Source organism: Dermacentor silvarum, chromosome 10, assembly GCF_013339745.2.
Source record: "Dermacentor silvarum isolate Dsil-2018 chromosome 10, BIME_Dsil_1.4, whole genome shotgun sequence".
In the NCBI taxonomy this organism is placed as follows: Eukaryota; Metazoa; Arthropoda; class Arachnida; order Ixodida; family Ixodidae; genus Dermacentor; species Dermacentor silvarum.
Genome location: NC_051163.1, coordinates 75676394 through 75691635, shown reverse-complemented (window position 1 = coordinate 75691635; position 15242 = coordinate 75676394). Strand labels below are relative to the sequence as shown.

The following is a 15242-nucleotide window of genomic DNA, read 5'->3' as shown; positions in this document are numbered from 1 at the left end:
CTGGCTTTCCTTGACGTTGAAGTCATGCGTACTGCATCCGGCCTTTCAACAAGCGTTTATCGGAAGCCTACGCACACAGGGAAATATCTGCACTTTGATTCGGCCCATCTCGTTAGACACAAACGATCTGTTGCCTCTACACTGTTCACCCGTGCATTCCGATTGTGCTCGACTACTGATGCACGTAGAGCTGAGTTGAAGAGAGTGGCGCAGGATTTGGTCAGTAATGGCTACCATGGCCAGTTTATAAAGACTGAAGAAAAGCGTGTCATCAGGCCGATGAGAACAAGGAAACGGGCGGCTCTCCCCTATGCATGAGGCATGAGCGAGTCAATGTCAAGGATTTTCAAAGATTATGATGGACAAATCTGCCACATCCCTTCAAGCAAGCTAAAACAACAACTCGTCCTAGTCAAAGACTGCCTCGAAAAAGAAAAATATCCCGGCATCGTCTATAAAATTCCTTGCAAGGACTGCCAGGCAGGCGTGCTACGTGTGTTTTTCAGTTGGCGAGTGTACGTTTATGCAGCCATGTCACGTGTGTGAAGGTTTTTTTTTTCTGTATGTGTACATTAATGTTGATGGCATAATTATGTAATCATGCAGTCCTTGGAACGCAATGCTTGTGCACATTCCTATATTGCATCTAGTGACCGCACAGATCAACCTGAAAATAAAGAGTGGTCCTACAGACAACACATGTATTTGAAATTCGGCTACCCAATGTCAAGGTAGATGTTAGTGAGTTCATCGAGCTATAGGTAGCAGTGAATATTCTTGCAGATCATTGTCAATTTAACAAATTCAGCGATTGCTATTTATGCTTGGGAGATTTTTATGTGGGATTGTCTAAAAGATTTTTTTAAATTCTACTGTATAATTTCGTTCTGCTCATGCAGGTGAGCCCACTACAACTAATAAATGGCCAGAATGCCAGAAAACAGTAGAGTTGAGAAAATGCATAGTGTATATCGTCCAGTATAAAACCTGTTAGCTACAAGCTATGTATGTGTTATTATATATTGCAGGTGTATGCTGGATCCGGGCAATGAATAGAAAAGGCTGCTTGGGGGACATTGTTGCGGTCTACGTCTATGTTCTGCCGTATGGCGTCCACAACGTATTGGATGCCAGATGAGCTTAAGAACAGAAGCGTGACCGGGACTTTGTCCAACAAGTCGCGATCCAAGGGAAGGACTGAGGCCAGACCAGCCGTGACACCACAAAAGTTGTCATCCTTGAAAAGTATATGAACATACTGTTCTAATGAACTGATCTACTCATGTATAGATGGCACATGCAAATAGCCACAGTAAAAGCGAAGCTAGTGCTAAAGCACTGTGTTGCGATCATCTGCTACTGAAATATTTCATGTTAAAACTGTAGAAAGAATTTGAGGCATGTGAGTTAACATGAAAAAAGTAATCTGCAGTTTGGTTATTGAAAATGCAGCTTTGCAAAAATATTTCATTGAACCGTGGGCATATTGTTGGGAACTTGCACTGTGCATGCTGGAAATTATTGTTTAGATGCTTTCATTAATTTTGTACTCGTGATTGCTTTTCTTGCGCAGGCCTCCTCCGGATCTTCATAGGCAACCGTGTCATGCCGGAAGATGAGAAAAAAAAAGATTGAAAGAAGTGCGCAGGCAATTGGTGCAGAAACTCGCTGACGCGCCAAGAAGGTAGTGCTACTGGTACTGATTGCTACGGGGCTTGTCCCAAAAGTTTGTGCACTGAGCCAGCAAAAACGCGGCAGAGAATGTAGTGACATGAACTGCTCAAACTTCTGGGACAGACTTTGTATATTTACCTTACCAGCTTAGCACTTCTACCTTTCTTTGTGGAGTTAGTGCTTACCGTATTTACTAAAAAATAGGTCCAACATGAGTATAGGTCGACCACTATATATTGAATTAGTTGAGAAATTTAGAAAATTTTAGTTTGAATTAAGTCAGCCAATATCTTTCTTTAGCAGTAGTAGTGTAAACTTAAATTATTTCTCTTAAGGGTCTTGGGTGGTGGGTGGGTGCCTCAGTTTAGAGCTCCATTGGTCTCTGCAGCTTGCTGGGCTTGATCGAGAAGAGCTCTCTGGCTCTCTAGATTTTCGCTAGCAAGCCAAACGTCCCGGGACGCTGCCTGTTGCTTGGAATTTGTGCCGTTAGGGGGTGAATTTAGAATTTGGAAGTCGTTGCTTACATATCCACATTACAGGACGAGACTTGGCCCACCAAGGGAAGTGGCAGGGTGTATGCATCTTGTGAAGTATTTGGATGTATGGATATGCGTGGAGGACCACACAAATAGCGAAGGAACGAAAAAGATTAGGTCTATCTTAAAGAGACGGGAAGAGTGTGGATCAGAGAGCAAATGGCGATAGCCGATATTCTTGTTAACATTAAGAGGGGAAATGGAACTGGGCAGGCCATGTAATGCGTAGGATGGATAACCGGTGGATCATTGGTTACAAAATGGATACCAAGAAAGGGAAGCGCAGTCGAGGATGGCAGAAAACTAGGTGGGGGGATGAAGTTAGGAAATTTGCAGGCGCAAGTTGGAATCTGCTAGCGCAGGACAGGGGTAATGGAGATCGCAGGGAGAGGCCTTCGTCCTGCAGTGGACATAAGTATAGGTTGATGATGCTGTGTGTTTGTAAGAAGAGCCAGTACCTGGCCTGCTTCCCTGTACGGTCTGGGTGTAGGTGGCTGTATTTTTGTCTCTTTGGTCTCCGAGGATGTCGTGCTGGTGGATCAGGGGTATTCCAGTAAAACACGTTGTGGGGCTAGTTGGTGCATAGCTTTCAAAAGATGAAGCGCCAACAGTGACAGCACATTAGGAAGGAACAAAGACAGGACAGGCGCTACTTGCAACTGTTTATTGTGGTCAAAGGTGGTTGAATATATAGCCATGGGGAGAGGGGGGGACGAAAAAGGCGGAACACTGATTGTATGAATGCGCACGCGTGAGAACACTGAAGATGTGCATGATGGAAATGGCGAATCTAAAACTTATCTAAAAACACACTTTCATTTGTGTATATATTCAGAGACGGGGAGCTGACACATGTTTCCCCTCTCTTCCTAATCTGGTTGGCCTCCAACAATTCACGTGCCACAGAGTCTTTACTTTTAAACAAGATTGTAGTATCTTGAAGCCTTGCTTCACATGCTTGTTTATTTTCATTGCCGCAGGCCTTGCAATGAAGAGGCAAGTTTGAGCCATAACCATATTTCAATGAAAGCTTATGCTCCCGCAGGCGATCATTAATACATCGGGCAGTTTGGCCGACGTACTCTTTCCCACACTTCAGCGGTATACAGTATACAACTCCTTCCTCACACTTCACAAAAGGATTCGTATGTTTAATGGAACACCCTGCTTTCTTAGAGTTATCAGAACCAATCAGGCGGCACAAAGTAGCAAGTTTTCGGGGTGCGGAAAAAACCACAGGAATTTTGTATTTGACAGCGACGTGTTTAAGATTGTGCGCCACTTTGTGAGAATACGGAATCACCATTGGTTTGGCTTTCTTTTCGAATGTTTGACCTTCTTCAGTGCTTCTTTTTCTTTCTTTTTTCACCTTTTTCAATAACGCCTCCGAAACTGCACTTACAACCGAACAAGGGAAGCCAGCCTTCCTCAATTTCAAAATCTGTTCGTCAAAGCTTCCTTGTGCCTTATGACAGCACGAATTTTTAAGGGCGGATTCGAGGCACATAGTGGCAATCGCACGTTTAACAGTCTTGGAGTCTGTAGACTCGTACGGCAACAATTCCTTGTGGGCACGGGGTCGATACATCCAGCAGGAACCTTCGTCAGTAAGGGTTATGTCAAGATATAAAAACTGCAAGCTGTTATCCTTGGCTAGTTCAAAAGTAAAATCTAAACAGCACGGCAAAGGCTTAGATTTTACTTTTGAACTAGCCAAGGATAACAGCTTGCAGTTTTTATATCTTGACATAACCCTTACTGACGAAGGTTCCTGCTGGATGTATCGACCCCGTGCCCACAAGGAATTGTTGCCGTACGAGTCTACAGACTCCAAGACTGTTAAACGTGCGATTGCCACTATGTGCCTCGAATCCGCCCTTAAAAATTCGTGCTGTCATAAGGCACAAGGAAGCTTTGACGAACAGATTTTGAAATTGAGGAAGGCTGGCTTCCCTTGTTCGGTTGTAAGTGCAGTTTCGGAGGCGTTATTGAAAAAGGTGAAAAAAGAAAGAAAAATAAGCACTGAAGAAGGTCAAACATTCGAAAAGAAAGCCAAACCAGTGGTGATTCCGTATTCTCACAAAGTGGCGCACAATCTTAAACACGTCGCCGTGAAATACAAAATTCCTGTGGTTTCTTCCGCACCCCGAAAACTTGCTACTTTGTGCCGCCTGATTGGTTCTGATAACTCTAAGAAAGCAGAGTGTTCCATTAAACATACGAATCCTTTTGTGAAGTGTGAGGAAGGAGTTGTATACTGTATACCACTGAAGTGTGGGAAAGAGTACGTCGGCCAAACTGGCCGATGTATTAATGATCGCCTGCGGGAGCATAAGCTTTCATTGAAATATGGTTATGGCTCAAACCTGCCTCTTCATTGCAAGGCCTGCGGCAATGAAAATAAACAAGCATGTGAAGCAAGGCTTCAAGATACTACAATCTTGTTTAAAAGTAAAGACTCTGTGGCACGTGAATTGTTGGAGGCCAACCAGATTAGGAAGAGAGGGGAAACATGTGTCAGCTCCCCGTCTCTGAATATATACACAAATGAAAGTGTGTTTTTAGATAAGTTTTAGATTCGCCATTTCCTTCATGCACATCTTCAGTGTTCTCATGCGTGCGCATTCATACAATCAGTGTTCCGCCTTTTTCGTCCCCCCTCTCCCCATGGCTATATATTCAACCACCTTTGACCACAATAAACAGTTGCAAGTAGCGCCTGTCCTGTCTTTGTTCCTTCCTAATGTGCTGTCACTGTTGGCGCTTCATCTTTTGAAAGTGGATCAGGGGTTCCTCGTAGGGATCCTCGAGCAGTTTGGTCGGCCTTCTCATTTCCCTTGTGCCCAGAGTGTGCCGGGCACTACATTATTGTGTGGTGCCATTCTAGGGTGGTGCCTAGCATGCTGTGGATTTTGTGTGGAATGGTGCCCGTTATATATGAATGGACCACTGCCTGGGAGTACGTCAGGACCAATGGAGATTGTTCTTCTGCATCTTGAAAGGCCAGTGCTATGGCTGCTGCCTCCTCCGTGCAAGCCAAAGGGGTCCGAATGGAGCCAGTTATCACTGTGGACTATTGTGAATTTGTTGCCACTCTATGCACGTCCGTGTAGTATATGTCTGGATTTCTTCCATGTTGTTTTGTAAGGTCTTTGATCGTGCTTTTCTTCTGCGTTGGTTGTGTTCCGTGCTCATGTTCTTTGGGATTGCTGAAACAAATTTTCCCTCTTCGGTATGTTAAGCAGCAAAACTGTTTCTTCCCTGCTGTATTGCCCACTCAGGGGCATCCCACCTTTTACAGCAGGACCCTTCCTAGTTCTGTTGAATTCATATGCTGTCGGTGTGCCACGACCACCACTGTGGTATATTCTTCATATGTGACGTAAATACCAAGAGCGTCCACTTCTTCATGCTCGTGTGTTTTGGTAGCTCCGGAGAAGCCTCGTATGCTGCCCTGATGATGGCGCTCACTTTGGTCATCTTGGCCTTTTTAGCCTTTGAAAAGGGAGGCGAGTCAATGCTGCAAGCTGGATCCTCTTCGTACTTGCCAGAGAAGTCATCCTTGATGGATGCTGCACAGGCGTCCTCGGCACCCCAAATGACGATGTCTTTAACGCTGTCGAGTGTGCTGTATATGCAGCATCATTTAAAACCAGTCTGAATCTCGGCTGGCAGGCCCCCTCGCACATTCTTAACCCATGTTGAGACTTTGCTTGTCTCCAATGATGGTCCCCAAACATACTTTATTAGATTTCTTAATACTAGTTTTGCTTTCTACTTTGTTGTGTATATTTACTACAGGTTACAAATAATGTACTAGTAAAGCAGGCGCCCGTGTGCTGCTTGAACCCAGGCATGGCAGAGGAATGCCATTGCCTCGGTACTTTTGCTAGCTTTTTTCATGAATATAGGTAGAAATTTGTTGGTAACATAGATTGAGTAGCTTCATTTATTTCGAGAAATAGTACCTATGTACAGCAAATACAGTATTTTTGTTTGCATGTATATGATGGCTGCGTGTGAATTACTGTGCAATAAAACTTTGAAACCATCAATCAAAGGTGTATTTTCTATTTAGGAACTGTCTGACAGCATAATAAAGCATGCTTGATGACGCCACTAGGGATCGTATTCTCGGAAAATCACATTCGGAGGTAGTTTCACTTTTGCGAGAATCGGCACTGCATGCCTGCGCACAAGCGTCGGGAAAATGCAAGAGCTTTCGTGGGCCGAGCCATGAACTCTCGCGAAAGTGAAACTATCGCTGAAAGTGATTGCCAGAGAATACTGCCGCAATCGCGGCCTGTCGGAATAGAATGTTCCGACAGGATTACAAACCGACAGGCTGAAACCGACAGGCTGACACCGACAGGCCGACACCGACAGGCGGACGCCGACAGGCTGACACCGACAGGCTGACAAGCCCACAGGCTTACAGGCCGACAGGCCAAAATAACATATAGCCGACAAGCCGACAGCCTGTCGGATTTTTTGTCTGGGAAACAAGAAAATTAGAATCTATAGGCCCTCAAGTAGTTCTACAAGTTCACAACAGGCTGTGAAATTCAAGATTCTGAAACTTAGTTCACTATGTGTTCCTTGAGTGTAAAAAAGCCTGCGTACGTTCGAAGAAAACAAAGCAGTAGCTGTTAGCGTGTGACTGGTTAACCATTCAAGCCAACCCCGTAGCCTTACCAGATGGGTCGTCCACGGATTCGTACCAGGCCTTTTTGGTTCCCGGATCCTGGGATGCAAGGCGCCGCCGGTACCACTGCTTTGCCACCAAGGACAGCGCCAACAGGACCACGGGGACCTTCGGATCGAAGAATACTTTATCAACAACATCATGACTCCCATTTTTTTTTCTTTTTTTATATAAACATTTCCCCTAAAAAGGCCGGAAAAAAACTCGAGTAACTTGAAAATACTAGCTTTCCGAAAAGAAGCTGTGCAGTGAGAAAAATGAACGATAATATTATGATAAATGTGAATGACACCACAGTTTCACGTGCGATATAGCAGCGCAAGACCAGTACTTCTGATCACGTCTGTGGGGTGCACTCAAAGAACGGGGGACGAGGACATCATCACACTCTGCAGGAGCTGCAGGCTACGATCACCCGCCACATTGCACAGATAGCACCAGCAACCCTACAACGAGTGTTAAACAATATGCAGCGTCGTGGACAGACACGTCTTCAAGCCGGTGGTGGGCATTTTCAGCATTCCCTTTAGTGATCACTACACTGCTGCAGCACCTTCAAATTTTAGGATCACCATTCTCACTGCACGGTTGCTTTTTGTACAACCAGTAGTTCGACGTCGAAGTAAGACAACTGCCATTTCATTTACTCATGGTGACATTGAGTACTATTGAGCGCAACATTGAGTAAGCTCTAGATTTCCTGTAATAGATTTCATCTTGAGTGGGATTCGAAAAAATGACGGCGGCACTCGCCATGAGCAGGGCCATGATCCAGAATGCGTAGTCGATGTGCGTCTTGCGTTGGGCCTCAGCGAGCGAGGTAGCCGGAAGGCCTCCCCCAGAAAGATTCATGTCCTCCTGGTCCAGCATGGATTCCGTGCTGTTGTCGATGAACACCGAACAGTCCTCGTTCAGCAGGAACGGCTGCGCGATCATCGGGCTCACGAACGCCCCGATGCCATAGAAGAAATGCAGCGCCTGCATCGCGCAAATTGTGGCGATGCATAAACTAGAAGGAATAGGTCTTTTATTGAAAGGGCGGGGAGGGGCAGGGGGAGAAAAGGCCAAGGAGGGAGCATGACGTCACGCTGCCAATCTCCTCTTCCCAGCCGTCGCTTCACTGTTTTCTCTCTACCGTGTCTCCAAAAGTGGGCCCAGCACCTGACTTTTCGCTCAGCTGGCTCAGACCGCGGTGTTCGGTTCCCAGTACACTATAGGTTTAGTCGACACGGCCGTGTTCGGGAGCTTGGAAACAGCGATGTGCACATTTTCTCCAAATAAGGCTGTGCCTATTCGGTTGTTTATTGCAACGTACATCTTTATTGTCTTCACTGTAACGTACGGCATCACTAGTCACAGGTTGGTGTCGCAGCCGTCGTCTTTTTGTAAGAGCGTGCGCTGAGCGCGGTGGTGGAACACACTAAAGCATACCACGACATGATCGTTAGCTGGGCTGAGCTTACTGGCTTCATTTCTTTTTTTCTCGTGATGATCCCTCTTACAGCTTTTCCTTCTATGCTTGAATGGAAGCGTGAAAACATAGAATGCGTAGCTTTCCATCCTTCGGCCGGCACCTTAACGTAGTTGGCTCATTTGGTTAGGTTAGGTTAGGTTAGGTTAGGTTAAAAGCACTGAAGTCTCGTACTGAGCAGCGCCGAATTCCAGCTGCCGGAAGACACGCTCAATGATCTCGCATCGTTTGACTCACTAACAGCCCCCGTATGCCACTGTATTTTCTTTTTTCTCGTTGTTGTTGGTGTTGGGTTCCCAGTCCTCGCAGTTCTACTTAGTGCCTTCACCATGTCCAACCAGGCCTGCAAACGCATTTCAAAAACAACTTTTAGGACTTCTATAGTGTGACACTATTTGTCCATTATGTTTTTCACCCGATGACGAGCAGGTGGAACACATCTCGAAGAAAATAACCTTGCATAAATAAAATCTGGGAATTTTACTCACCACTACCATGATATGATTATTAGACACGCCGTAGTGGAGGACTTTGGATCAATTTTGACCACCCGTGGTTCTTTTAGTGCCCCTAAATCCAAGCTCACGAGCGTTTATCCATTTCGACGTCATCGAAATGCGGCCGCCAAGGCCGAGATCAAATCCGCGACATCGAACTCATCAGTGCAACGTCCAGCACGTGACAACACCCGCGTTCGATTGGTTCTCAAAAACGACCATTGGCACACCATGTAAAATTTCCCGAGATATGTTTATGAATAATCTATCTCCAAAACAAGTGGTGAGATCTATCCCCATCCGATTGTTGCTGAGCTAAGTGCGGAATACCACCCCTTGTCATTTCTTTTGTGCAACTTCACCTGCATCCTGTAGGTGGTTCGACTGATATAACTTCACGAATCAGCCCCTTTCATTCGCAATACAAACTCCTGCGAGAATTTCTTTAAGTGGAGCGCATGTTGGCCTCTCGCGAACAAAGAACCACTAACTCATGCCGCGTTCACGTTGGTGGAAGACAATTGCATTTGCTTTCTCCGGCGTTCGACCTTTCTTTTTTGTTTTGTTTTCTAACATACACACGCATTAAACCTATATCTACACTTCAAAAGGCGGAGGCAATGTGTGTCATAAGCGTGACAGAAGAGAAAGAGAGAGTGAGTACGCACAAGCAGTACCATTGTAACTTATGACATTGTTTTTAACACGAAAGTGTTTATTCCGGGGTCCACCAAGACTTCACTGACGTATTTCCGTCACGGAAATACGTCATAGAACATAATACAAAGAAAGAAACCAGAAGAAAAAGTTCCACAAACATGCAAAATTTGGGAATCGAACCCACGACCTCTCGGTCCGCGACGATAGATCGCCGAGCGTTTAACCCATTGCGCCACAAACGCATTCGCAGAGAGCTACACAGACGCGCCTTATATATCTAACACTCCTCCGTGTACCCGCGCTCTTGCTCGGGGCGGTGCCGCCGCCTATGAGCAGAAAAGAGAAGTACTGCATTATGACACTAAAGCCCGGGATACATGGAGCGAACTTTCTCGACGAACTTCACGCGTCAAGTAACGACGCGGCGACACGACGCAGGATGTTTGCTGTGTTGCAATACATGCGGCGAACGCCGCCGCGCGTTGGCCGCCGTGTTGGCGGCGGTCCCGGCCGCCCGCTTCGAACTGAATTTGGCGTTGTCCTTGTAGAATTCACTTAGTTGGAAGCAAATGACTGCGTAAACGGCTTTCGCTTAGTCTCAGGCCGCTTCGACGACAGAGTATTATGGATAACCTTGAGTAGTTTTCGAGATCGCTTCTCGTTTCGAACGCGTCTAAGCCTAGCGAAAGAAATATCCGATGCCAACGCCATCTATCGGGGAAGTCGGGAGATAGGCATGACGACAGCATGTGGCCTCTGAGATCAGAAGATTTCTGTTGAAGGTTGTTGTAGAGAGCTTGCACTGCTTGTCTGTTTCCTCGCAGATCAGCGGATATGGGATGTACAAATACAACGCGATTCCTGAGAGATCATACTAGGAACTACTCAATCGGTGCAGAGACATGCAGACACGGCAACACCAACGCGATTGCAGACGACGCGAAAAGGCGCGCGCGCGCGAAACACCAGCATGCATTGCGACCGGAACTAGTGCCTCCTGATTGGCTGTCGTCCACCGCTGCGCGCTATTTTAACATCACCGTTAGCACAGCACATCAAAGGAAAAAGACAAAAAAAACAAAATACTAACAAGTTTTTGCAATATGAAAGTCACACTAAGCGCCGATCACCTCATCTGCCAGTACTGCTCCTGCTTCGACGAACAACGTCAGGCTCTCCAGCGTCGTAGACTGGACGATCGGCTTTTCACCTAAGGAAAGGTCCTGCGAACTTGAACTCACAGCTTAATAGCCCACAAATCCACACGAGCTATTCTTCAATATACCTAAAGGTGACAAACTTGATTGCCCGTCTGTAAAAACTCTGCACATCGTCCAGTGAAACCACGCAATTTGAACTCTTCTCTCACTCTTTCACTCCACCCCTCCCCACGTGTAGGTATAGCACACTGGACAAAGTCTAGCTAACCTCGTTGTCTTTCCTTCTCTCCATCCATCTACATGCCAGCATGCTAAACATGTGGAGTGTGGGACTCACTTGTAGGAAGGGCGAGACGTCCTTTGAGTATATGCGTATCATGTACACGTTGGAGACGGTGTCGATGCACCCCATGAAGAAGCCCATGATGGCCAGCACCACGGCCAGCACGGCTAGCACGTGACACACCGGAATCAGCGCCATGGTCATCGTCATCATGGCCGTGCCCAGCACCAGCGTCAGGTTGGGCGTCAGCCTGCGCGTGTCGGGGTGAAATATAGATTTGATGATCTAATAAAAAAATATGCGATGGTCAGCAAATAAACTGTGGCAGTTGGTTCGCACAGACGCGGGTCTACAATAGTGATGATTCTTGCAGTGATTTATAGTAATGTTCATTTAGCTGATCCCCTATCACGTGCGTCATCCTGTACCTTCGTACACTTCTAGAGACACTGAAGAGGGACAATGAATTGCGCAGGAGCGAGTAAGCACTCTTCTAAATCTAATATTGCAATTCACTTGACGGGAAAATCTTCATTATTATGGCGAAAAAAATGAACGCGCGAACCCCCTCCCACCCTCCCTTTTCAAGTTTCCTTCCGAAAGCTCAGCGCCGGCACTTGAGTGTCCTGTCACGGATTTGAAAGCGTTTCCTCGCATTCTAACTCTTTATTTACCGGAAAAAAATCCTGGAGCTTCTTGTTTTAAGCCCTTGGCGCCTTTACGGTACAATGTAGGCCTTCTTTACCGATAGAAGATAAAATATACACTGGAGTGGACGCCGTCAAAATCAATGGCGGCACGGTGTGCAGGTGAGAGAATTTCCCTACTGCATCGCCAACCCGTTTTTTTTTTTCTTTGCATCGTCTCTGGTTTACGAGTTTCCGATCACAGGAAGAGTGGTCACTTTGCTATGCAATATCATAATTAATTTACTAATACAGCTTAGTTCATTCTTCCTCAGTGGTGTCGCTTTAAGAGGAAACTATATCTCGGGGCCAACAATTTTGATTCCCCCGGTTATAAAAACACATATAAAACGCAGAAATGCAATTTCTGAGGCAACCAGCGGGCTAATTTGAATAAGCTTTGTTGCATTTGGCAGAGTAAGTTAAACTGTAGTGATTCTGGAAGAAAATTGATTTATGACCAAGTATTTTCTAATAATTGCCAGAAATTGGCAAGTTTGAAAAATAGAAGCATGAAGGTTACAAATCCGTAACATTATACACCAATAAGAGACATTGCATTTCTGCGAGCTCAAATTTTTAGAGTACATAAAGCGGACAAAAATTATATAGGAATTTACAGCTTGCTTAAGGTTGTTAAAATGTTAACGAGAGTTTCGCAAAAATCCTGCTCACAAATTAGTACTACATTTCAAACAGTGCTTAATACATCAATTTTGTCCGGTTTAGTTATATTGTTGGTGGAAATACGTTACGCAATTGTTTTATCAATTCTAATTGCTGAGTTACAGATTTCTTTTCAGTCTTGCAATTTTCAAGAATTCCTGTAAAAAAAACGTTAGGGTAATGGGTTGATTTCAAACTTACAGTTCTTCAACATCACATTTTTCTTCGCCAAGTTACCACACACTAGTGGCAAGAAATAACGACATAGCGGGCACAACACGTCCAGGAACTTGGTGACGTGACTTTGAGGTCAGCTGCGGTCAGCAATGGTCGCTGATACCGCCGCCAAGTTCAGTATCGTTTATTTCTGAACGCAAGCAAATCTGTGGAAATGGCTCCCCGGAGAAAAGTAAGCCTCGATGTCGAACCCCGCCGATGAGTCAAGTGCAACTAAGGGAATATGACTCCGCGAATAAAACCTGCCTGCCATTTCTAAAACATTCATTGACGTTTACACACCGAGACAACAATGTTCGCGCGCGGGCACCGCAATAGGACCTAAACACTATTGGTAACATCAGGTAAGAACAACACTCCTTCAATCGTTATAACAGTGGATATGCTCCGCCTGGAATGACAGACGCTAAGACTCTTCACCAGAAAAAGCGCAGAACCCACGCAAAGATTTCTTCCAGCCATCTATAGAATGTTGACGTGTGTTTTAATACAAATAGTACAAAATATCAACGCACCCTTTCAGAACTTCATACACTGCGGCCCATGTGGCCTTACACTTATTGTCCAATTTTCTCCATAAACGTTCTCTAAGCAACTCGATTGGAATTATCCGCAGAACTATACACGGGGAAAAATAAATACATTTGATAATTACTTTAGTATCCAGTCTATAGACAATCTGAATATATTTTTTACGGACAAAATAATTGTACAACCAGTCAAAGATAACCTACTAGAGTTATACAGAGACACAATGGACAGTACGAATTCGTGTTCATAAAAAGCAGTACGTTCGGTATCACTGCCGCTTATAGTCACCGCGAGTAGCCCACCTTATACCGCTCTCACAGGGTACACGGCACGATGACCTCTTGCCACAATTCACCCGGATCTCTGGGTCACTGGGGCCAGCAACGCCGTGCCCTCCCGCCAGAGGAAACGTCTTTCTCCGGGTAGGCGATTCAGCTTCATCGGTCATTGAATATCGTTCTCTCCGGACACGCATACTCGCGCCGACGCAAACGACGACATGTATGCACGCGGACAAAATGCGGCGCTATAGAGACACCGGAAGAAAAGACGACGATGGCGCAAAAGCACTCCGTCTTCGACGCACGGAGCGTCGACGAAAATTGAGGTATACGCGTCCGCGACACGCGCACGATTGCGCGCACTCGCACAAAGGCGATCGCTCACTGTTCACACGCGGCGATAAAAGCGAAAAACGCACGCGGAAAGTGAAAACCAACACGCGACAGCAGAGATAGAGAGAGAGATGAGGCATGCGCGCGGCGTGATGCCATCAACAACGCAGGCGCCCCCGGACAATCGACTCTGGAGTGAGACGTCCATGCGTGGAGCTCGATAGGCGACCGGGACGTCTCTGTGAGAGAGACCGTAGACAGAAGCGATGCCGTTGCGCAATCGCAACGGCAAGCGAGGTAAGAAGGTGAGCGCACTCTTTTTCCTGGCGTAAGCGCCTGAGCGAAAGCTGGGAAGTGACCGAGAATGCATCGTCATTTCACGTCCTGCTTGGCCTTCCAGGGTGCACCTTTAGTTGGTCGTGCTACGGCGGAAGCATGCGAACAGCTTGCACGGCACTCACATAGCTTCCTCCTGGGGCTCTTACGTGAAGTGCTAAATGTTGTTGAAGGAATGCTTAACCTAATGCATTTCACAAGCTACTTTCTTGCGTTGCATGTGGAAAGAGACAAGTAAATTATACAGAACAAGAAAGAACTAAGAAAAAAAGAAATGCAATGAGTCGTGGACATGTTAGATAAGCAAAATTGGGTGAATGTTTCACCAGTAAAGTACGAAGAACTAAACGTGAGCGGGCTAAGCACAACTTCGTGCATGGACTAATTTGTTGACTACTGCCTTTCTGTGTTCGTGTGTCCTCGTATGTCGTTCGACACTGCAGTCCAACGAATTAGAGAATTATTCTGGATGATCAGGCACACAACGCTTCCAAGAGTGGTCCTAAACAAATATACGGAACTAAATTGTCACTTCTACGCGAAATTTGATTGCTTTGCGCGAGCAGTTTAGCCGAAGGAACAAATTATTTCGGAAGTCCGTATATGGTATTGGGGCTCTGCGACCAGTTGAATCGCACAAACAAATGGGTGACATTCCCAAAATAGCTCCGAATGGGTACGTGGCACAGCTTCTTTGAAAAGAGCTTAAAGTAGCGAAATATTTCTTATTCCTTATAACGTATTAATGAAAGTGATGCAAGGAATACGTTCGATACCCTTTTTGAAATAGATAAAATAACTAAAATATTAAGAAAAGTCGGTCATAGATTAGTCATCATGATTAATTGCAGTTGCAGTGTAAAGTGCAACGTTTACAAGTCTAGCTGACAAGTGAGTGTATATGACATTTTGTAGCGCGTGTTTCCGACGTGATCTACTGACGCAAATGACTTCTGTAGTTCAGGTTACATCAGCATGCGTTCATTCGATCTGACTCCTAACGGCTCGGCTATATGCAGGGTGTTTCAGCAAACACTTTCGAAATGTATTTAAGGCTGCTTGTGGCAGATAGCCCAATTCTAGTTAATGAGCTGGTCTACTCGAAGAGGCGGACATTACTTACAGAAAAAATTGAAATGCATAATCGACTAATGAACAAAGATTCACTAATAACGTTCTTAACTAA

General features: G+C 45.6%; 2 protein-coding genes across 2 annotated transcripts in view; one reads left to right on the top strand and one right to left on the bottom strand.

Moving 5' to 3' along the window:
• The window catches only part of LOC119431635 (major facilitator superfamily domain-containing protein 4A-like), a 42965-nt gene extending 29411 nt beyond the window's left edge, over positions 1–13554 (bottom strand). The window contains exons 1-4 of the mRNA XM_049657959.1: positions 13409–13554; positions 11041–11236; positions 7669–7893; positions 6906–7098 (exon numbers count right to left, since the gene is read on the bottom strand). Of these exons, the coding sequence (XP_049513916.1) occupies positions 6906–7098; positions 7669–7893; positions 11041–11236; positions 13409–13554 (760 nt within the window). The remainder of the gene's footprint in view (positions 1–6905; positions 7099–7668; positions 7894–11040; positions 11237–13408) is intronic.
• Positions 397–6653, top strand: LOC125940584 (uncharacterized). Its single transcript, XM_049656941.1, has 2 exons — positions 397–1245; positions 1574–6653. Exon 2 carries the CDS (start codon positions 3827–3829, stop codon positions 4784–4786), a length of 960 nt encoding a protein of 319 aa, XP_049512898.1. The 5' UTR covers positions 397–1245; positions 1574–3826; the 3' UTR covers positions 4787–6653.
• Positions 13555–15242: the final 1688 nt, after the last annotated feature.